This window comes from Euprymna scolopes, chromosome 13 (genome assembly GCF_053919585.1).
Source record: "Euprymna scolopes isolate OS-2025 chromosome 13, ASM5391958v1, whole genome shotgun sequence".
NCBI classification, from domain to species: domain Eukaryota; kingdom Metazoa; phylum Mollusca; class Cephalopoda; order Sepiida; family Sepiolidae; genus Euprymna; species Euprymna scolopes.
The window spans coordinates 3,736,657-3,762,171 of record NC_136494.1 but is presented as its reverse complement, the minus strand read 5'-3'; the positions used below and the strand labels follow the sequence as shown (position 1 = coordinate 3,762,171).

Genomic DNA, 25,515 nt, shown 5'->3' with positions numbered 1-25,515 from the left:
CATTCCCAGCAATCACTGCCATCCGTAGTTGTTGTCGTCTCACCACGTTTTGGCCAAGTAAGCCTCTGGCCGGCTTTGGATAGGATTGAAACCGCTATCTTCAGACAATTCTCATCTGGAACCGTAGAGATTCAACGGGGCCCGTGGCGCAGTTGATAGAGATGTATCAGTTAAATGTTTTCAAACAGACATACATACATGTACTGTTTTATTTATATAGAAACCATTCTAAAAAAACAAACAAACAGAAAACGGAAATCAAAATAACATCAGTTTATTTAACTTAATCTAAGAATTCTTAATTTGATAGTTCCCACACTGTCTGCCAAGCTTCAGCTCCTGTTGTCTCACTGTAGAGTTCCCTTCCTGTGCTTGATTTGCAAGTATTTCCATGAAGTATCCCCCAACGAACATACTGCATTTATGCTCTCTCAATAAAAATACACTCAACCTACCTGATTAACAGCAAACTTCCCCCCCCCTTCACTGTATAAGCCCATAGATTTTAGAAGATTTTCTACTTCAGACAAATTACCCTTGGAAGTTCCTTCCTAATCCATTTCCCTGACCGTTCAAATGTACAGAAATTTAAATGTAATGTGAAAAACATCTTGATGCTCAACCCGTTATCTAGTTTGTCCCCTATAAATCTGATCCCTTCTGTTTCATTATCAATGTCTTGTTTAAATTGAACAAAAGTATGCACAAAAAAACTCATGTTGTCACCCGGCGATAATCGAAAATGTACCTTTTTAACGTAAGAATAAATGGTATTTGTATCGACAATATTCATATCAGAACCATTGTTTTAAAAAAAAATTTACATGAACAACAAAATTTAAAAGTATATTTTTTTTAATTTGCAAATAAAAAGAACATTTTACTGTTTCAAAATAACTGATGAACTCCTAGCACTTGTGCCCCCTTAATGTACATACTCCCAACTAATTTGACAAGCAGCAAAATGCCACCCCTTCACTGAAGAGGTTCTTAGATGCCTGAAAGATGCCTTAGATGCCTAATAGTTTCACTCTTCGGACTACTAAACTTGGGAATTCCCTCCCTGTCTCCTGCTTCCTTGACTGTACAAGTTGAAATGTAATGTGAACAAACATCTTGCTGCTCAGTCCATCACCCAATCCCCTGTTAGACATGATCCCAAATAGTAGCCCTTACATTCCAAGTGGCAATATGCTTTGTTTCAGGTGAAAAAGAGTTTAAAAAAAAATATTTTGAAGAATTACGAAAGCTTTAAAGTTTCAATTACAATGTTGATTCTAGTATGGACATTAGCCGTTAAGTCCAATAGATAAAATAAATTTCACTGGGATGGTTCTAGAATCTTGCAGAAGTGAAATGAAGAGTACTTGTGCACTTTGCCTAACCGAAGTATATTTTTGAAAGAATTGTGGTGAAGGGGAGATAATCTAAAATTAAATGATTTTTTAAACCAAACTTTTATTGTAATTCAAAACAAATTCAATAAAAACGAAATTAACACAAGAGAAAATTTTATTTACTAAAACATTTATTGAATTCTAAAAATTTACTATATAAACAATATTTCATTATATTTAAATTTACAAATACAATTTGACATTTTATATTTCTAAATAATTATTTTTATTTTAAGTATTTCTTTTTGATACAAAAAAAACAAAAAAACATTTAGTTTAGAATATTATGAAATTGTCTCCTCTTTCTCCTGCTATAACTCTCCGAAAAATGAAAACAAAAAATACTTCTGTTCGGCTAAAGGGTAGTAGTATTAAATATAGCGGTTAATTTCCATACTAGAACCGTTGTCGTTGATGTTCAGGATTTTTGGTAATTTCTCTGATGCTGCAATCAGCTATGAGTAACGGTTCCGAATAGATAATTTTTTTTTTTTTTTTCATAGGCATAATCACTTATCAAGGCTCAGAGACCACTCGAGGATAAGGTTTAAGAGTCAATTGGACAATATAGTAATCGTTAGTAATGGAAATTCGGTAAATTTGTTAACTTAAGTGGAACGGCTCATCAAGAACTTGTTTACATTGGACTTGAGGACACTCAAATTGTAGTCAGCTGGAAAGTAGAAAAACGGAAGACAGTTCCACAGGTGTGCAGTTCTAAGAAAGAAGCTTTGTTCATGGAATCTGTTTAGGTTTAGGCACAGATAAAGAGTGGGGGACATTATTGATAGTGTTTTCAGCTAGACGAGTGTTTCTTGTGAAAGTTTGGCGAGGGGGGATCATAGATTGAAGCTCAGTCGAGTACTTGCCATGAAAATAACGATAAACCAGAGATAAATTCGCAACATCTCTTCTGTGAGATAGAGGTTGCAGGCTAAAAAGCTACAAAGTCTATTTTGAACTCTATCAAGGCAGGACTGTGTTTATTGTTGAAAATAGGGGATTTGTGATCAGTTCATTAGATACGACCTTTGACTATGAAATCTTGGTTATAGTCGATAATGTACTTCCTAATCGCATAGTGCTACCAGAAGCGGTGACAATGCTAATCAGTTCCTTTGCTTTTTTTCTTTCACGCTTATACTTCCCCTATGCATGTACTTTTTTTTCTTATGTTTTTCCAACCTTTCTTTTTTATATTTATAATTTCATAAACATATTTCTCATAAAATTTCCAATAAAATAAAAACTTTTATTTTTTTTTAATTTTGTTATCAAAAGTGTAAATAAAGACTAATTGTGTTATTTTTATTTTTTTATAATTTTGTTAATTTTTATTGTATATTTTTATCTTTTTATAATTTTGTTAATTTTTATTGTATATTTTTATCTTTTTATAATTTTGTTAATTTTTATTGTATATTTTTATCTTTTTATAATTTTGTTAATTTTTATTGTATATTTTTATCTTTTTATAATTTTGTTAATTTTTATTGCATATTTTTATCTTTTTATAATTTTGTTAATTTTTATTGTATATTTTTATCTTTTTATAATTTTGTTAATTTTTATTTTATATTTTTATCCGTATAATTTTAATTTTTATTTCAATAATGTCCTTTTCTTATATTTTATTTCAATAAATCGCTTCACCAATAGAAATACTGGAGAAGAATAAAAATGGAAGAACTTATTTGCCTTGTCACCACTTCCGGTAGCGCTACACTGGAAGTTAGGAAATACGAAATCTCCCATGCTAAGTTCAAGTCCAATAGGATCTAGTATGATCATTTATCCACAAAGACTATCAGGAAAGGTATACCCCCCCCCCGCCCTTCCAACTATAACTAAAAAAGCATCTTGTATTCAGTGGTTCTGAATTTTTGAGATGACAATTTGATTATATGTATTATTTAAAATTTTCCGATCACTGTTCTCATCTTGAGTGTTATTTTTAACACGTTTCAGTTGATATAAGAACTTGGTAAAATTCAGTTGTAAGTTATACTCTTTTGAGGGTTGAAGGTTCAATCCTCAGTGCGGGGCGACACTAAAAATACAAATTACTTAGGATTTCTACCCAGTCATAGCTGACAGAATGAGAGCATGCTACTCCCGTGGATTAAATAAAGAGTTCTTTTTAAAATTCTATGTGGATTCTGGAGTTTGAAAGAAAGATTTCCAAGTTTGAGAATATACACCGGAAGAAGTTCAGGGTTACATCGTCATGCAAATAACAACTAATATAAGAATAGTAGTTAAAATAATCCAAATAATATAAATTATTGATCCTTATCTCAAGGATTCAGAAACAGTTATCAGTTAAGAACTAGCAAAACAATGTTTTCAGTCTTAAATTGGTGATAACAAGACTAGACTGTTTATCGGACATTTGTTGTGTAACTTTAGTGTGTCTCTGAAAAAATGCATTTCAGAGAAAAACCTTATGTATTTGTGCCATGCCGAAATTCGTATAAATTACGAAAAATTGTCCCGTAGAAAAATAATTATAAGTGAAAACAGACTTTTCAAAGTTGCAATTTGATGCTTGAAATCAAGGGGAGATAACTGTTTTCAAGTCGGCCATCTTACACGCTTTTTTTTTTTTTTTTTTTTTTTTATTAGCTCTAGCACGTCTTCTACTATTTTGTAAATTTTGGAATTTATACTAATTTCCACATGACATGTAAGTATGTAAACATGTTTTTCCCATGGAATGCCTTTATTTGAAAAAAGTTGCATTCATTTCTTTGCTGTACAAATTGGAAAATTGATTTTTTTTTTTGTGTTAATATTATTTTTTTTTAATTGAACATGTTAATTAGACTTTCTTTTTGTTAATATGAAACTGTATTTATATTTCTCAGGTTGGCAATGGGAAGCTAAAGACAGACCGACATTTAAAGATATCCACAATGCTTTGGAAAATATGTTTGAAAAATCAAGTATTAGTGAAGGTAAAGTGGCCATTGATGAATTGAATTTTTTATTTCTATCGACTTTTTTAAATTTTTTTTGTAAATATTTGTTAACTTGATAAAGATATTAAAACCTAACATTTATTTGAAATATATATACTCAATAACATTAAATGAGATGCTTGTGCTTGTATGGGTTGGTGATCTTCTAAATCAACGCATTTCAGGTGAAAACATTACATACTTACACGTGATGTTGAAATTAGTATAAATTTCAAAAAATTACAAAAAATGATGCAATAGAAAAATAATTACAAAAATAAAAATGATCAAGTTGATCAATTGTATCGTAGGTTTTAATGTTAAATAGTTTGCAACACCCAAGGGAGGTAACTGTAATTGATCATTTTGACTAAATCAATTGCAATCTGCCATTTTTAAAAACAAAATCTCAATATGATTGTGGATGATTTTTTTTTTTTTTTTTTTTTTTTGCTTAAAATGCTTTTAGGACATCATTTACTGGACAATTTTTCATATTAAAATTTTTAAATTTTTTTCTTATTGATTTCGACATGAAACGACACCTAATGTTTATACCTGAAATGCGTTGGTCTAAAAGATCACCGATCTACACAGGCATCAAGATTTTTCATTAATAAATATAATTTTATTATTTGATGCAAAAAAAAAAAAAGCACTAATATCTTATTTTTTTTACAGAAGTTTTTATGCTTTTATTTTGGTTTCTTTAATGTTTGCATGTAGTAAGATTGTAATTTATTTTAAATTATTAAAAAAATGTATTTAAATTAAGACTTGTTTCATATTAAACTGGTGAATCTATTTTGACATAATTATAGGATCTCCATAATCTAACTTTTCATTGAAAAAACAACGCATGCTGAGGTAAATAAAATTTTTTATAATTTGTTTGATTGAAAAATGATACATGCTGAGGTAAATAAATTTTTTTAATAATTTGTTTGATTGAAAATGACACGGGATGATAGAAATAAATTTTTAATAAAACGTGCAGTTGAGCGGAAAAAATTACACTAGTCTTCGGATTGGTTTGCATTATTCAAGTCGATAAAATTTCTATTTTTGAAAATAAAATATAGATTACGAGAGGTATTCAATAAATGATGCTCTTGACTCAGTTGTCGTAGCTATAGAGCAATGAAACTAGTCTTTTTCTGCATAGGAACCACCCAGAGTTGCACAATTTTCCCATTTGATGCCGCTTTGGAGACCATTATAGTAGAGCACCTCCAGCTTGGTGCTCCAACCACGATGTGACTTTGGAAATCAAGCCTGCATAATCTGAGAAATGCTTTCCTTTCAAAATTAACTTCATGACTGGAAAGAGGGGAAATCAGAGGGTGCAAGATCAAGAGAGTAGGGAGGATTTTGTAGTTACATACACGTGCTTCTGGTCTGCATATTGTGGACCAGAATGTTGTCTTACAGAAGGAAGATACCTTTGATGATCTTCCCCATTTTTTTGATAGCTTCCATCATAAACGAAACATAATAGGATCTTGTAATTGTGATGCCCTTTGTCAGGAAATCTGTTGTCACTATTTCATCCTGGTCCCAGAAGACTGTGAGCATCACTTTGCTAGCTGAAGGTAGTTTTGTGCTTCTACTGCATTGACTGGACTTTTGTCTTGGATCATAATGATAGACCCAGTTTTCATTGTATGTAATCGGCCTTTTGAAAAACTTTGAATCTTCTATTTGACACATTTCCAAATTCATCCTCAAGCACTCAAGGTCTTCTTGCTTCCAGAAAAAAAAAAAAAACATCAGCAACCTAAGAATCCATCTGGCAGACATGTTATGCAAATGGTCATGAATGATAATTTCCACTGACACTTTACGACTTTTGACTTCTTAGACTATTTGATGAATAACCATGCGCTGATCTTCCAACATGGCTGCCACAATTTGACTGACAGCTGCCTCATCAATGGCAAAAGGAAGGCGACGAGGTCTAGGAGCTGTTTCCATAGATTTCTGACTATTATTGAATTCACAATGCCAGTGTTTTACAAGGTCATATGAGGGCGCATCATTATCATATGTTTCTTTCATTAAAAGTCTCCTGCAGTGTGCATCCTTTCAAATATAAAACCAGATCACTGTGCAACACTCGACAGGCTCTATTTCACACCTGACTGCTAAAACGCTTATAAATCAAAAACCACAATTTGTTTAGAGCTGTAATTTGCCACATAAGCCATAGAGATATAAATTATTGCACATGAGAAATTTCAGCTGGAAGTTGGTCTAGGGCATTACTTATTGAATGCCCCCCTTGTGTATGTGTAATGAGATAGATTCAACGTCTTGTGTATGCTGACTCGAGTTAGAAAGTAAAAAATAAAGTTAGTAAATTTGGCAACAACAAAAAACAAAAAGGACAATTCATGTGTAAGATATAAAAATGTGGGGTTTGTTTTATTTGAAAAAGTGGTAAAAAATCAAAATTTATAAAAAATAAATGTGTCCAAAAGCAAGATAAGTTACTCTTCTATCTAGTAGGTTTTTAGTGTTTTCATTCAATATAAAATGTTTAACTGGCCTGAAAAACAAGCATCTACAAAGGATACACGACCACAAGAAAAAAATAGGCGCAATGTATTTGTTACATGGTCATTTTTTCTTGTGGTTTCATACCCTTTGAAAACATTTGTTTTTCGAGCTGATTAAACATTTCACATCTATTATATAAAAAGCAAAATGTGTGACACGTACAATGAAGACTAACAAAATTGATATTGTTAGAAAGATCGATCTCTTGGATGACAAATATGTAAAAATTGGCCAAAAGGATTAATTCTTTGACTGTTAACTGGGTTGTTTTGGCAAGAAGGAGTCAGTTTTTGCGTCAACATTTTTGCAAAGTCATTCACGCTTCGTGATCTTAACGAACATTCAAAACACGTTATTTTGAAGGCCGATGACGTCATAAGTGCGCTGTTGGCAAGACAGCTAATGCATTTGCTTTTTTTTCACTTCCTTTTCCTCTTTCGCGTTACAAGTTTAAGCCTGGCTACTGCAGCTAATTTGTTTGCGCTTGCGTCATGCACTTGCTATTATTTTAGTTTTTTTTTTTTTTTTTTTTATAGGGAGTTGGTTGCTCAATACTCTTACTATCCACCTCTCCATACCTAGACAACGCCGGGTACCCATGCTAGTTAAGTAAAAATACCAAAAACCTACCTAGTTAGGTAGAAGAGTAACTTGCCTTTGGTAACATTTATTTGGGATATATATTATTTTTTTTACCACTTTTCGAATCTGTGGATTGTAAAACAAAGCCAAAATGTTTTATTTCAAGAATGAAACAAAAACACGTTTACCATTTCAGGATTCAGAAAGCAGATTAAAAGGTCACTTTAAAGTCGTCGTTGGATGGTATAGTTATGGAGAATAATTGAAATTGCTTACTATGTAGTTCCTTATAAAGATTTTGTCTTGAAGAAGACAATTTATTGTATATAGTTTATAGTAAATGAAAAAAAAAAAATTTGTCTTGAAAATGACAGTTTACTACTGGAGAGAGTTTGAGCAAAGAGCAAGCAAGGTCAAGATGTCATTAGCACCTGAACAAACTGGTGTAGCTGTTGCTGGATTCATGAATGAAGGAAAATATCGAGGGGTCATGGTTGGACTTCTGCATAGATTTTCTGATCTTCATGAAGTCCTCCTCATTGGTTGCAGCTATTCTTAAATCTGCAAAGGAATATCACGCTAGCAATATGAATACTTTGACTCTATTGATTTGCGATTCTGCACCTGACACACCTTTGCTTGCTACATAAATGCAGAGATAAGGACGACACATCCTGATGCCAATTCCGCATGAATTTTCACCAGAATCCTTGTTAGCTGAGCAGCTTTAACACTACCATGTTTCCACCATCCATCCCTACCATCATGAGGAGCTGTACTGGCTTGATAAGGCCTCAGAACTAGTGCTGGATTGATTAATCGAAAAAATCTGAGCTTTTTGGGATATTGGTATCAGAAAAATTCCTGGTGCTAAAAGGATTCTTTAAATTGTCTGTACTAATGATAAAATAATAAATGTTTATTGATTTTTAAGCTATCAGTAAAACTGAAATCTGTAGATTATCCCCCCTCACACACGCACACACACACACTTTTTATATTTGTGAAAATATATGCACGTATTACATGGGGTTTTACAGAAATGCAGAATTTCAAAAAACAAACAAAAGAAAACAAAACTTTATAGCTAAATATTTAGACATGCAAGTCCATAACTACCCCTACTCCATAAAAAATGAAAATAAAGAAAAATATTTATGGTGTATGTACCTGTGATATCATGCACCAAAAATCATGTAAATTGATCAAGTAATTTAAAAAAAAAAAAAAAAAAAAAAAAAAATTAAATTTTTATAGCTCAATGACGATTGCAGTGCCATTTTGCAGGACAGGGGAGATAATTAAAGTTTTGCAAAATGTAAAAAAGCTATTCTTAACATGACGATGGGATGGGGGGGCTACAAATTCCCATTAATAACTTACATTATTTTCTTTATAAAAGTAAAACTGATCAATTTAGTGATTTTTGAAATATGTTTTCAATAAGTCATGACACATACATCATAATGATTTTTCTGTATTTTCTTTTTTTTTATGGTGGAGTTTACGAACTAGCACTAAAAGAAAGTTTTATGATCTTAGAGAATCTAATATGATTTTTTTCTATAAAACACTTAATTTTATGTTCTTGCCAACATTTTCAATGTTATAATCATAATTTATTTATTCATGTGATATTTTTTTTAATAACATTTTTTTTTTATCTATATGTAGCATTTTATTTAAAATTTTGTTGTGGAGTTGCCTCCCTTTGAATTTGTAATTTTAGTTCTATTGTGATTTTCTTTGAAAATAGACAAAAGCCACATGAAATTATTAAATACAATGATAAAAATACTTAGTTGTGCAACTAAATTTGATTTGTAATATTTTATATGACCTTTTGGTTAAGTAAAATGTTTATACTTGAGTGAATGTTTGTATTTTACAGCTTTTAATATTGGCTTCAGTGTGTGTGTGTGTGTATATATATATATATATATATATATATATATAGTAATTTATAAAATATATATGGCGATTAAGCTACACTGAATATTCTGCGTTTCATCCAACTATAGGATTCGTCAGGCTTATGCATAAGCCTGACGAATCCTATAGTTGAATGAAACGCAGAATATTCAGTGTAGCTTAATCGCCATATATATTTTATAAATTACTAACTAGCTCTACCTACGTATTGAGCACTTTTGAAGTAAATACTTAAAGTTTACGCATAAATCTATACTTTCGTATATTAAATTTATGCAAATAAATGAAGTAGTTATATATATATATATATATATTAGTGTTCAGACGATTAATCAGATTAGGAGTTGAGAAAATCAGAGCTTTTTGAGGTATCGGAATTAGAAAAAAATGTGTGCGTTTTCGCTGATGCCAATAAAGATTCTGTTACCTGTTTTGTTTATTTTTTATTGGTTTCTTATTACTCCCACTAAAGGTTAGATTGCAAATATTTTAATAAATTTAAGTTACAAACAAAATTAAACTATATATCACCGACAGAAGTGTATTTTTTAGGTCGGCAAAAATATATACTTTAAATCACCTGAGTTTTATTCTAATTTTAAGAAAAACAACTATATTGCTTAATATCTTGTGATTTTAAAGGAATTGATAATTGTATCAGAATCTGAAAAATTTTGGAATTGTCCCATCACTAATATATATATATATATATATATATATACTAGCTGACAGCCCGGTGTTATCCGGTCGTACAATACGCTTAAACATGTCTTTTAAATTCATGCAGATTGCATATGTATTATTATAGAATCAATCCTCTGTTGATTGTTATATTTTATGAGGAATAATTTGCCTGGTGGACTAATTTGAAAAAAGACAAGGCCGATAGCCATTAGTCGCATGCTCTCGTGTAATGAATGAATGCGTGAATGTAGGATTGACATGAAATTCTTAAAGATAAACTAAAATTACCAGAAAATGGGCTGTAAGGACTTAAATAAATAAAAAATAAATGACTTAGAATGACTTTAATAAACTTAAGGATGAATTGAATGACCTTAAGAATGACTTGAATGCTTAAAAAATAACTGGAATCCTTCAAAAACAACTTGAATGATCTGGAGAATGACTTAAATGGTTTTAAGACTGACTGGTTGTAAAGTGGGTAATCATTTTACATTAAATTAATACAGAAAAGTGATCCCCCACTTTATATCACAAAGTTGCAAACATAAGTACAGCATGTAGTAAGAACAGATACTACACTTTGATCTTGGCTAAAAGGTCAAGAAAAGAGTATTTATTTACTCCCCCACCGAGCAAATTAGGCACAAGGCCGATTTTTAAAGTGAGGGGTGAAGGGGAAATGGGGACCAACTCCCCAGGGAGTAGGGGAGCTGAATAGTGACAATTGGTATGAAGGGTTGCCCCTACATTGACCAAGGTCTTATATGTGAGGTTGTCCCCACAATTGGTCTTTGCTTGCAGTATCTGCCGGAACAGATACTACACTTTGAGGTATTTATTTGCTCCCCCACTGAGCAAATTAGGCACAAGGCCGATTTTTAATGTGAGGAGTGAAGGGGAAATGGGGACCAGCTCCCCGGGGAGTAGGGAGCTGGATAGTTACAATTGGTATGAAGGGTTGCCCCCACATTGACCAAGGTCTTATATGTGGGGTCGGCCCCACATTTGATCCCAGCCCGAAGACCAAGAAAAGCTTAAAAAGCTAAGAACAGCATTTATTAACAACAGACCTTTGATCTTAACCAAAAAGGCCAAGCACAAAAGTGTTACGGACAGACCGACCTACTGACGGACTGACTTATAGAGTCGCTTGCACGCGACTAAAAATAAAGTAAAATAATAATGATAATGTTGTTCATCAAATTCCGTCTGTGTTTGTTTACAATATCATGTCAGCTGATATTTGGGATTGATGATCCTAAACATAGTCTTTCTTCTGTTATAGATTAAAAATAATTTTTTACAAGGGAATATTTTACGTTACACCGGCCAGTGTAATGTAAAATATTCCCTTGTAAAAAATTATTTTTTATCTCTAAGAGAAAGACTATCGTATATTTTTGCATAAGTAGACCGTCAGATAAGTCGAGGTACAAAATTTGAGCAAATTTTAATAAATTTATCATATATCGGTTGTATAAGACGACTGCTAAATCACGAAACCATGTTTGTTTAGCCGAGGTTAGAGATTGCAACATCCGATATCTAATGAAATATTAATTTTTAAAGATGATTTTTTAACTTTAAGTGTCGTCTTATACGCTGAAATATACGGTAATTTTAAGATTAGACTTTTTCAATTTTTGATGCTTATTGGATGAATTTCGGCACAAAACGTATCTAAGAACACTGCCAGACATAAAATTTACCTTCGTGTGAAATTTGCAAAAGAATTTGGAACCTATGAGGAAGAAACTCTCTCTCTCTCTCTGTCTCAGACACACACACACACACGCACACGCACACACACACACACACAGTGACTTTTATAAAATAGTGTGTGTGTATAGCGAGGGAGAGATATGTTTATTTGCTTTTGTTTGCGATAATTTGAATGAATTCCATTATTTATAGAAAAGTGCATTTTTACCTAAATGTGAGTTGGGAATAATTTTCTTTTTTAACAATTTGTTACTCCCAAATGGGTAGCGGCAAACGGGGAAAATTATTCCTGACTCGCATTTAGGTAAAAATGCACTTTCATATAAATAATTGAATTCATTTAAATTATCACAAATAAAAACAAATAACATCTACACAAAACGTGATACATCCAGCAGTTGTGCGAGATAGCCTAGTGGTAGAGGTTTAGGCTTCTAACCATGGGTCCCAATTTTGAATCTTGCTAGATTCAGCCACTCTGATGAGTCATAGATGTCGAAACATGTGTTAGTGGATAACTATATATATATATATATAGTTAGGTAGAAAAAATCGAATAGTGCTCAATTATTTAATAAAATTATGTCAAACATAGTGCCATAGGTTTCAAGTTTAGAGCAGGCCCAGATCGGAAACTTTTTTTTTAATTTATTCTTTTTTTTTGCTGGGATTGTTTGTTTATAAATAAGTCACTAATTAATAAAATAGGAAAAATGGAGGGAACAAGAAACAAACTATGAAAAAAAAAAAAAATGGATGGTATATTTACTGTTGCATTTCAGTAGTTTGAGGCAAGGGGAAAATATATCAAATATTAGAAAGAAAACTTAATGACAAAGCAATTTTTTTAATCATACTTCTAGCTTTCCTCTTCAATCACTAGAATCTCATGTAATGTTGTGATTTCAGAATATTTCCAGAATATTTCCAGAATATTACCTCTTTGTCAAGTATTTGTTTATCTGCTGCAAAGAGTCTCTCTCTTGCATGTTTTTGTTAGTTTATAATGTTGCAATCAATAGTTTTCGTATTTTATGCAATTGCAGACTCTGCATTCATTTCTTTGTATTTATTTTAATTTAGTTGAAAACCCATCCCAGAGAAAGCTAACCAAACATAGGGAGTCCAGTCAACTTTATTAGTTTAACTATAACAAGGCGGAAGGCAGGGGCATATATACTTATGCATTGTTTTTGTTATGGTGTAAATTTTGTGACGTTTTGTTTCTATCATTTCTTTCTCACTTGTCTTTTATCAATATCTCACTGAAATATTGAAATAGAAATTTCAATATTTAAGATTACATTATCTTTTATGATATGTTTTATTTAATTTTGGATTATATCAATTAACTATTATTGAAGATTTTAACTAAAATTTTAAGACGAAATAAATCAAATTGTTTTACGAGTCAGATTATGGAGAATCCAATTTTCAAGATTCCAATAATTTTATATTTAAATAAAACAGTTACCGGATTTCCTGCCACATAAGACAAATTTTTAATATTTTTTTTCCCCCATTAAAAAAAAAAAAAAAGTTTCCATCTTATGATATGAAGGTAAGTTTTCGCAGCGGTTTGATAATAATAATAATTCTTTGCACGTCTTAGAATCATGTGATCATACGACAGTTTCTCACTTTTTTGCTTCCCCGACAAAGGAGGGATTCGACCTAGTAATTCACTCTCGTTTGTCCGTTCGTTTGTTCGCACTTTTCTTAATAACCACACCTTGGACTTTTTAAAAATTTTGCATAGACATTAGCCATGGTAAAAGTATATTTTTGCCAGAATGGATTTTCCGGGATAATTCTGGTTCCTCCCCTCTCTGGGGGTGGGGTGGGGGCATGATAAGGGTAAAATAGCTCCTAAATCATCTGCTTTTTTGTTTATGCGCACTTGAATCGTTTAGAAATTTTGCACAAACATTAGTCATGGTGAAAATAAATTTGGACCAAATAACGATTCTAGGCTGGCTTCACTTAAAAAAGGACAGACTTCAGGTGACACCGCTTTAATCTTCACCTTGGTACATTCCGGCAGTTTTTGTGACAAAGAGTGCATTTTTTTTAATATTTACACAATTTTAATTAATCTTTGGATTGATATTTTTATTCAAAAAATTAAATAAATTATAATAATTTCTTTAATAAAACTATTTAAACCAAAATTCGGTTTGATATTTAACGAATATCATATTTAAAATTGTTGCGGGAAAGTAATTGTTTACAAGTAATATATTTATATATTTACAAAACAAAACCAAAAAATAACAATAATCGATGTAATAATTAAAAATTTAGAACCTTTTAAATAATTTTTTTAAGTGCAGAAACAAATATAAAATAAGTGACTTGTTTTGCGGATTTTTACAATGAAGATTGCTTTTTTTTTAATATAGTGCTTTTTTTCTGTGTGCATTTTTTTTCTGTGTGCATTTTTTTCTGTGTGCATTTCAATGTTTACTTAGTTATTCTTTAAAACATTAACTTTAGCGACAATAAATTGTTTACTGATTATCTTGACTAAGAGTGTTTTTTTTTTTTTTTTTTTTTTTTTTTTTTTTATATAATAATACTAATAAAAACTTATTTATCCACAACCAAAATTTGAAAATAATAAAAAAAGTAAAACTTTAAAATTTTCAAGTGAATTTTTTTGACACAAAGTTATTTATATATTTACAAAATGGTTTAATTTTGGGGCAGATTTTTTCAAATTGATATATTTATCAAAAATATAATGAAAAAGAGTTCTATTATTTATTTGCAACCAAGATCGATTTGCTTTTATGGAGAGTGCATTTGTTGACAAATTTTTTAAATAAAACTATTTGAACCAAAATTTTGATAGATATTTTTGCCTTGGTTTTAAATGGTTTTATCATAAAATTTTGTAAATAAACAAACTCTCCATAAAAAATATGATCAAATTATTCACGACCGGGATTGATTTTTATGTAGAGTACATTTATATATTTACAAAACAAAAGAAATAATAACAATAAAAGAAAGTGAAAATTTAGGACACTTATGTGTCATGTTGGTGGTCAGTGAAGGAGAAATCTTTCTATACTGGGATAATTTTTATGCATAATAAAATCAGAAATACAAGCAACAAGTATAAAGGGCCGAGATTTGAGAAATCCATTATTTTATTTACATAAATGTTTTAAAGAATAATTAAATAAATATTGACTTGTATTAAAAATGCACACAGAAACAGGATTCTACATAAAAAATCAATCTTGGTTGCGAAAATCCGTGAAACATTTCCAAACATCAATTAAAGTTGTGTGAATCTATTTTTACTATCGTTTTTACCTTTTTCAAATTTTGGTCCTGTATCAATCACACTTTTTATTATTATTATATATATATATATATATAGATGGAATACTGTTGCCATATCTGGGCAGGAGCTGCTAAAAACAGCCTATCCTGCCTTGACAGAGTACAAAATAGACTTTGTGGCTTAGTGGGGGATGCCCTTTTCTCTACCCTGCAACCTCTCTCCCACAGAAGAGACGTTGCGAGCCTATCCTTGTTTTATCGTTATTTCCATGGCAGGTGCTTGTCTGAACTCCAATCTCTGGTCCCCCCCTCGCCAATCTTTCACGAAAAACACCCGTCTAGCTGAATCTACTGTGAAAAATTTCCCCCACTCTATATCTGTGCCTAAATCAAAACGCAGATTCCATGAACAAAGCTTCTTTCTTAGAACTGCACGCCTGTGGAACTCTGTTCCGTTTGCCTGCTTCCCACCGGACTACAACTTGGATGTCTTCAAGTCCAATGTTAACAAATTCCTAATGAACCGCCCCCTTAAGTAAACACTTCATCAAATCTCCACACTAACGTAATGTACTTGCAATAACCCTTATCCCTGAGTGGCTTTCGCGCCTTGATAAGTGGTGATCACTGTGTAAAAAAAAAAAAAAAAAAAAATACACACTCTTAGTAGTGACAATCAGAAAAAAAATTATTGTTGCTGAAGTTAATGTTTTAAAGAATAATTAAATATTGACTTGTATTAAAAATGCACACAGAAAAAAAACATGCAACATAAAAAAAATCAAGATTATATAATATATATAATAATAAAAATATATATAATAATAAAAATATATATAATAATAAATATATATATATAATAATAAAAATATATATGATAATAAAAATATATATAATAATAAAAATTAACGCGGACATCCAAACAATTCAGTTATTTTATTTGTTTCTGTCCTTAAAAAGTTTGGTTTTAATTGTTTTAATTAAAGAAATTATTTATTTTTATATATTTATTTTTAAATAAAAATACCAATCCAAAGATTAAAGTTGTGTAAATATATTAAAAAAAAAAAAACGCACTTGAATGAAAACCGCTTGAACATACCAAGGTGAAGGTTAAAGAAACAGTGTCACCCGACATCTGTCCTTTTTCTAAGTGAAGCTAACTAGCCCGGGGTCCGTATTTCCTGCTTGGTCTGTAAATTTTAGCCAGAATGGAATTATTCACTTGTGAAGGGGGACCCCGCATGCTTGGCTTGTTTTTAATGCAGCTTTAATTGCATTATTGTATCTTGAAAGATCTTTCAAGCTGCACCGGTTGGGCAGTAAAAAGCAGACGACGCAGTGTTGCATTGTATGATCCTCCTCTTTATATTCGCAAGATGATTGTGTAGCATCTTTTGATCACATCATTCCTGTTCTCAGGCAATTGAGCATTTTCCACTTGATCCAGGGTGATTCTGAACCAAGAGAGTGGACCTCAGAAAGGAAGATTCCCATCTCAGTAATGAGGGGGGGGGCACTAGCCAGCTGGTTCACAGCTATAGTCTGGCCGCTTCGTGAAATATTGTTAGGGGGTTTGACATGGCCGAGAACAACGACAGCAACGAAAAAAAGCAGTGAGGCTCTAAAGAAGAAAGATCTGAATGTCATGGCTGGCAGGCGTTCCGTTGATCCTGAGAGGGCTCCAATATTGTCCACTTTCGGAATTGTGTTCTATTTCCAATCATATTGTTGTTGTTGAGATTGATTTTTTCCTGTAAAGTCTTCTATTGATCGTCCTTTCTTTAGAAAGATGTTTAACTACAGGAAAGTTGATTAGGATGAGCTTTGCAGCTTCCTACATGGCATCCTATCTTTGGTATGTCCCCGAATGCTGTTGCTAAGGAGGTTGCTGACTTCTTGCTATAATTGACATTCCTCATAAGTTTTAAACTAAATCTTATTCTCATCCTTAATTTTCCTCTGTTTGTATTTCTGCCATTCCCCATCCTAACCATTATTTTCATCAGCATCTTTTGGATGGTTCTGAGACTTTTAGATAATCTTACAGAAGAGATTGCAATGCCTGCAAGAAGTCAATCTCTGAGACTAAATCTAGCTACTCTCAAGAGATTTTATAACTATCTCATCTCAAAAAGGTTGACTTTCATGATTTTTGGAGAATATACAAGAGTCTTGTTAATATTTTTGGAGAATCTATAAGTGTGGTTAATAGCGGCAAGTCTGCTATTCCTCTATTTAATGGTCTTCAGGTTATTTCATCTTCTAAGGATACGAGTGATTTCTTTGCTTGTCTTTTTTTTGCTAACAATTTTTCTATTGATGAGTCTGGTGCTGTTCTTCCTGATTTTCCTTTGAAAAATTGAGAAATCTCTTGATTCTGTAATTATTTCAAACATGGTTGCTAGATGTTTTTCTGATCTTAACAAGTCTAACGTTTCTGGTTCACTAATTCAATTCCTATTCTCATTCTCAAATACTCCTGAACTTTATTCTATCAAAGTGATTCAATCTCTGTTTGCCTCTGTCCTGTTTTTCTTACTCGAAGGAATCCTCTTTTGTCTCTCTTTAAAAATCCTGATGATCAATCTGACCCAATTAAGTATCATCCTTTGTATTACTTGTTTTGATCAAACTATTGTTCTCATCTTGAGTGTTATTTGTGCAACGTTTTGGTCGATGTAGCCTTCGACCTTTGTCAGGCATGTTGGTTGCCATCTTGAAAAAGAAAGGAGAAAAGTTACTGGCTCATTAAAATTCCAATGGTAGAAGAGAGATAATCCCCTGCCAAACTTTATTAGTTACCTCCCTTTGTCAACCAAATTTTTTCACATGACTGAAACTACAGCGATCCTCCCCACCCACCAAATCCAAGAATACGAAACCATTTACAGAGCTAGTAACTTTTTTTTTTTTTCTAAGATGGCGACCAACATGCCTGACGAAGATCGAAGGCTACATTGACCGATATATTGCACAAATAACACTCAAGATGAGAATAATAGTCCAATCGAAACAAGTAATACAAACAATCAGCCTTAATCTCAAAAATTCAGAACCAAGTAACATCCTGTTAGTCTCAGAAAATATTTTTGAAAGATTGGTCAACAGCAAGTTTGTTCACTTTAGGAATGTCGGGGCCTCTTTAATAATGTTCAGTATGGCTTTTGTGGTTTTCGTTCGACAGCTGCACTTTTAACTATTGTCACTCTATCTATTTAAGCCAACTATGTGCAAAATTTTAGCATCACAACTAGCTAAACAGATCGACTAATCTGTAATAACTATATTCTTCTCCTCATCGGTTTAACATCCATTTTACATGTTTGTATGTATTGGATGGCTTTTAGAAATTGACTTCTAAATTAACTCTGGCCAAGTCTTTATCCCTCTTTCCCACAAGAACAAGGTTCAAAAAAGTGTTTTCAATCTAATAGGTCCCACTTTGTCAACTAAGCTCCAATCCCTGTCCCATCACCATAATGTTGTATCTCTGTGCCTGTTTTACAAGTATTTTAATGGAATGTGCTCTGATGACTTGTTGCACTTGTGCCCCCTCAACATAGATATCCCTGACAAACCCACTTAACAACGAAATCACACCCCTTCACTTTTGAGGCCCCTAAATACCAGAAAGCTTTCTGCTATAATAGTAGTTTCTTCCCTCGAACAGCTGAACTTTGGACTTCCCTATCTGCTTCCCTGACTGTACTGATATGCAGAAGTTTAAATGTAATGTAAACCAACATCTCGTTAATCTTTCCTGGGCATCGTCCCAAATAGTATCCCCTTATATCCAAGTGGCATTATGCCTTGCTAAAGGTGAACATGAGTAAAAAAAAAATAATTTTTATCACTTCCATGGCTATGGGGAGGGCATATCAATAGAGAAAAGGAATCCCTAATGGTAACCGCCAAAAAACAACACAGAACAAACGAAATAAAAGTCAAGATAAAAAATCCAAGAAAATGACAAATGTCTCCCATCTCACTCTTCTATGTGGCAGAGAAAATACGGTACGATCAAGTGTTCTGATGTTTACGGTTCTCGTCCGAATTGTGTACCGATTTATTTTCACAACTGCATGTGACGTGTACGTGTGTGTAGCTGTTTGTTTTTTGTTTTGATTATGCCCCATAATTCTGTGCCATTTTCTTTTTCCAGAAAGTTCGTCCCTAGATGAAAGTTGCAGTTAGCCATATTGATTGGATTGCTAGAAAAAGTGATGTATGATACAGAGTGAGTATACTATTGCTGCACATTGCTTACCAAAAAACTTTCTTTTTCTCTTGTAGAAGTTGAAAAGGAACTTGAAAGTGAGAAATGGCGGACTCCAGATAAATCCAAGAAAGCTCGGGCCCAAAGTCTTGATAGTTCTGAGCATGTTGGTATTGATGGTCGGACTAGTGCAGGTAAACACTGACTCCACGTATTGCCCTGAGGGTTGTCTCACTCCTCATTTTAATGCACACTTTCTGAATGTTGCAAAAACCCTGATGACAGAACTTTGGATAGGCAACAATTATCATCTTCATCATTATCATCGTTTATTATTACTAATTATTCCTAAATATTTAACATATACGACAAAAATATATTTAAGCAACTTTGTATACAAGTTGTAAAAAAGAAAGATTTAAAAACAAAAATATCCTATTTCTGATTGTGTGCTCTAGCAGTCGGCTTTCTGTCTGTCGAAAATGCTGTTTCTTTCGTTTATAAGAACGGCAAAGCTTACTAACTTTAAAAAAAAAATTTTTTTATTTATATTTTCTGCTTTTTATTTTCTATTTTTTATTTATTTATTTTTTTTTTAACTCAATGTGCTGCTGCTTTGGTTGCTATACTTTTGGTGTTATTTAATTCCTTTTCTTTTTTGTTTTCATAACAAAATTCGAAAAAGTAAATTAAAAAAATATAATCTAGCTCCATTTTTTTTTTCAAAAAAAAAAAAAAATGGTTTTTAAAAATATTAAAAAAAAAAAAAAAAAATGACAAAAAAATTTTTTTTTTCAATGTTGTCGTGTGCTAATCTGTGGACTTCTTTGGCTGACCAATATTAATTATATACACACGCACACGTATTGAGCACTCCTTCTAGGAATGTCTATATGACCTAGATGTGCTACCTCCGGGTGTGGTGCATTGACCCCTTCTCCTTTCTTTCCTCTGCCCAACTCCAGAATGTGATGAATTTTTATCCATTCATATTTTTTAATTTTTTAAAAGTTTTTTCTTTCTTAGAGACAACGGCAGTGGGCAACAATGTCTAACATGTAAAAAAAAATATATCTATCTATCTGTCTATATATATATATATATATATATATATATATATATATATATATATATATATATATAAAGACACTGTTGGAATATTATTGAGTAAATTATGACAGCTTTCTTCCCTCCTGATGGTTGCAGCATGAGTATCCATGGGATTGCTAAGATTTAAAAATCGATACATGTAATGCAATTGACTTTTGCTTTGAGTATATTCAAAGAGAACCCCTAACTCCACTACAATCACCAAAACTCTTTCTCTCTCTCTGTCCCTCGTCTCTTTTTTTTTTTCTGCTTGTTTACTGTCTTTTCTTTTTCTTCTCATCAATTTTACGGTGTAGATAAAAATACACTTGCATGTACAACTTTATCTCACATTGATGAAGATACCAAAAAATCATTTTTTTTTTTTATTTAAAAAAAAAAAGAAAAAAAATCTCCACATTAAAATTACTTATGTTTTTTTGTTTTTTTTAAAACTTACCCCCAAATTTAAAAAAAAAAAAAAAAAAAAAAAATTAATACAAAAAAAAAATAAATAAATAAAGCTAGTGAAATTATTCCAAAAATAATCTTTTTATAGGATTTATTTTGTAAAATAATTTCTTCTTTCTTAACCCCCTGCCCTTCATCCCCAAATGCGTAATCTGTCATGTGACCACATATTTCATCCTATCTGGAGTCTGAAATTAAAGCAGCCTATTTTATTGCTAACAGCTTTTTTCAGTGTCTGTTAGTAACAAAGGGAGATAATCCCCTACAGGGCCAGTTTCATAGTGGAACTCTTTGATGGTGCTTTGAATGTAGCTCCTTTTGCAACGTACTGGTCTACATCAGCAAAACCAAACAAAAAAGCAATCTTGTGGTCATGTCTCATCATGCCACAATTTCCTGCCACAGCACTATTGTTTAAGTTGTCTAACAATATGTCGTTACCATCGTTAACAATTATCAGCAACAGTAATATTAATAATAGCCTAAGCAAACTAATAGATAAAATGCCAAATGTTGCGAAAACTCACCAGCTTGGAAAGTTCTAGTGCTCTCACACCGCCTGGCACTACTAATGAATGACTAATGTTGAAGTGTTATGCCATTCCTTGAATCCGCTTGTCTTACTGAGTTGACAAAGTCATTTGGTTGTTGTTGTTGTTGCAGGTCCTACACCTCCGGCGGGGCGGCGTGCTCTCCTTGCTCTTGACGACTCTGACAAGCGACAGGTTGCCGATATTCTCCAGAGAAAATCATCGCGAAAGAAGACTCCAGCACCAGTGCCTCCCCAGCGTACAACGTCGTTTCGGGGCCAACAATCACTCGACTCGTCCGAAATGGAGTCTGAACTGAAAACGAAAATAAAACAACAGAAAGCTAAGATTGAAGCTGCCACATTGCACGAACACTCGGCTGAGAACTCGGTCTCATTGGACCAGGATAGTTATTTTGATAACCACGTATTTTCAAAGACTAAACATCTCTCGTTGAAAGGGAGTTCCCCTAAGTCGTTCCGGCGGCACGATAACGATACATTTCAAGATAAACTTGAAGACGGTTTCCCACGCCAGATGATCGAAAGTTTTAAAGGTTTGCATATTGACAAGTCTAAGTATATTATTACAGATTTAGGAAATAAAGGCCTGCGACCCCCACCAGGTCATTTTAATCACCTCATCCCGGCTGAGCTCCAACCTGAAAGACCAAAGATAGACAAAGAAACAAGCACCAGCGAGGAAAGCATTGAAGCAGTAACCATACATGGAGGTTGCTATCCCAAGGTGCCACAATCTTTGCCCACTCAGAGGTCATTCAGTTCAAAGAAGGGCAAGTCATTTACAGACAGCAGCCAAGGTAGTGAGAATTCAACGGACCACGATAATTTTGTCAATGTAGGGAAACTAGATGCAGATAATGTGAAGAAAACAATTAGTCGTTACGGGACCATCCCGAAGGGTGTCAGAATTGGTGCTTACCTTAAATCCATGGAAGACGATCCAAATCAGACTGACCAGCGGGACAACAATATAGATGATGTCGATTCGGGGACAGACACTGCCAGCGTGACGTCATGTCCCCCGATACCTACCACCGCTGAGACGCCGGGAGACAGCAGTAAGGAAGATGACAACAACAGCATCGGTATCAAACAGGAACACAACCTGAAACCGTCAGCTGTTGTAAAGTCTCAATCTTCGCAGATGTTGGTTGACAACCAAAAATCCCCTCTTACTGGCTTACTCCAACGTCAAAAGTCTGATCTTACTTATGGTAAAGTGCAAGGGGTGAAGAATGACTATTCCCCGTCGAAACCCGAGAATAGCATTTTCTCCGGATTACCCGCTGTAGCAAATAAGACGGATGATGCTGCAGACTCCAACAAACCTCGACCAAGTCCTCGATTCTCTCACGTGTTTGACGACTCAAATGATACGAAGAAAGACGAAAAGAAAGAAAACAAGAAATTCCCGAATAAACCTCTCAAATCTCCAGATGAATCCCCCACAGAGTCACGTAGCCTTCATAAAGCTGGCCAACCGTTTCCGTCACGGCCACCAGGCCTAGCTCATGTGAACGATACGAGTCCGACAAGCACAGAATCAACCCTGGTCAGTAGTCCTGACTCGGTTGTCGAGAAATCGAAAGGAGATGTACGCTCACCACCCCCAAGACCCCCAACACGGGCCAGAGTCTCTGGGACAGATTCAGAAGATACCAAATCTGCTAAAGAAGGGGATGACAATGTTGTAACATCAGGGGTCTTGTCCAAGCTGGCCTCCAAAGTGAAGCTGCCACTGTTACCCCCAACAAGTGAAACGGCCCCTCTGAAGTCCACTGGACGGGGTGTAGACATCTCTCGGGACGCTGAAAAAGTGTCTAAAGGGGACCATCCTGCTGAAAAGTTCAGCACTAACTCTGATAATGCTGCTGGCCGCATGACCCCAGGCATCACCCACAAACCCCCGCCTGGAAACCAAAGGGATGAGTCTACCCACAAATCCATGTTCCCTAGTCTTAGATCTGCACCTGCATCACTTCGTACGTCAGAGACCGACTCCTCGGACAGCAAAACCAACCAATCCAATCAGACTGCTGATAAAAACTCGGCTGCGGACTTACCCGTGTCGAAGGACTTAATTATTGAAGCTTCGGGACAGCTGGATGGTCGCATCGACTCTTTGGCTACCAGCAGTTCCAAGAGTTCTGGAGAGTTCATGGATCTCTCCAGACAAGTGCAAACGTTTCATGAAATGTGTTCTCAGTTTATTGACTCTTTACCGCCGCATGCAAAGTTCCACATTCGGGAACTGCTCACTCGGTTGCAGTCGTTTAGCCAAAACCTGAAGACGGTGTCGGGTAGTTGTTCGTCTGGGGGTTCTAACCTTCTAGATGACATTCAGAACACAAATAAAGAAATCCTTCAGGTTATACAGCGATGAGCTGTACCGTAAGGTAACACACACACACAAACACACATATGCACAGACACACACACAGACACACACACACACACACACACAAATATGCATAGATATTGAATGATGGTTATTAAAAAAAAGTATGGACAGCTGATGGTTTCAACCGACCATGAATGAACCAACTCACCCATCCATATAAGATCAGCAGTGCACCGTCTTTTTATCAAGACTTACATTTGAAGATATACAAAAGATGAATTTTGGGGTGGAAACTGCTACTCGATTTAAAAGTACAAAAAAGTTAAAAATTTAAAAAAAAAAAAAAAACATAATAAAAAAACAAAATTTATTTGATAAGAAGGGTGAATACTTTTTTGGAGTTGCTTCATTAGAATGTTTTGTTTTCATACTGTTTATGTAAAAGGTGTTCGACTGAAAGATTTTACATACACACATACAAACACACAGACATATATATATATTGTGGATACAGCCTGGACTGTCCCAAAGTATTGTTTCTTGATAAACAGCCTCTGTGCATAATTTTTTTTTTTTTTTTTTTTTTTGTATCAAGAAATCAATTACAAAACAAAACCAAAAAAAAAATTTAAAAAAAAAAAAAGAAGCAAAGTTATTCCTCATCCCAGCCATTTTGTGCGGCTGTGGAGAGTGACTATGTCAATGTCTGGTTGCCACGCTGTCTGAGGAGACACAGAAGGTCAAAGGTTAACTCTAAGGACTGTTTGGGGGTAAGAGAGTATTTTATTTTTTATTTTTCGTGATCAAATTTGAAACATGGAAGGTGGAGAGAAAAAAAATGTTTAAAAATTTTTTTTTTTTTATTTTGTAATTTTTGGTTTTTAAACAAGAAAAATGGAGGGATTTTTTTTTTTTTTTCTAGCCGAACATTTCCTCACTGTGAAAATATGAACAAATTTAACTAAATTAAAAAAAAAAATGGATTAACTATAACAGAAAGAAAGATATAAACAAAAAGATTCTAGTATAAACAGAAAGCAAAAAAAAAAAAACACCGTTAAGATGTGTTGAGTTTTTTTGGCAACGGTGCGAGCTGTAATTTTGACAGTAAATTATGAAATTGATGAGAAAACAAGTGATGGGAATATTTTGACGTTTCTCGACTGACCCTCCCTTCCCAACCCCCCTTTTCTGAGCCTACTAATCTCCCTTCTGCAAGAAAGAAGAAGAAGAAAAAAAAAAAAAGCTTCAGTAATGTAAAGTTATTTTTCTTTTAATGTATAATTTATGAAAAAAAAAAAAAAAAATTTTCACAAAGAAAGAAATGTAAAAGGAGAAAAAATTCCAAATTGTTACCCTGTCTTTTGTCCAACCCCCTCCTCCCGGACTCCCCTCCCCCATTTTATTTCATTGATCAAAAAAAACAAAAAAAAACCTTCATTGGTGGAAGCTGGGTGGAACTTGTGCTTAGAAAGTGACAAATCTTTATCCATTTTTTTCTATGGAATTATTATTATTATTTTTTTTTTTTTAAATATTGTACAGCAAATGGCAGGTGATAGTTGTTCTCTCTGTCCGTAGAGTTCGCTGTCTAAAGTATCTGGACAATGGCCAGTCGACCACTCTTTCAGGGCAGCAGTGGCGGCAGGTCTGGGGAGGTGTACAGCACCCTTCTTTTCTTACTTAGAAAAATAGAAAGCGAAAACAAC

General features: G+C 33.4%; 1 protein-coding gene across 2 annotated transcripts in view; it reads left to right on the top strand.

Moving 5' to 3' along the window:
* The window catches only part of LOC145291919 (uncharacterized), a 411,504-nt gene extending 387,108 nt beyond the window's left edge, over window positions 1-24,396 (top strand). For both annotated transcript variants that reach the window (XM_080137767.1, XM_080137768.1), the window contains exons 10-12: window positions 4,265-4,354; window positions 19,430-19,546; window positions 21,576-24,396. In XM_080137767.1, coding sequence (XP_079993893.1) covers window positions 4,265-4,354; window positions 19,430-19,546; window positions 21,576-23,848 — 2,480 coding nt within the window. In that variant the 3' untranslated portion in view covers window positions 23,849-24,396. The remainder of the gene's footprint in view (window positions 1-4,264; window positions 4,355-19,429; window positions 19,547-21,575) is intronic.
* Window positions 24,397-25,515: the final 1,119 nt, after the last annotated feature.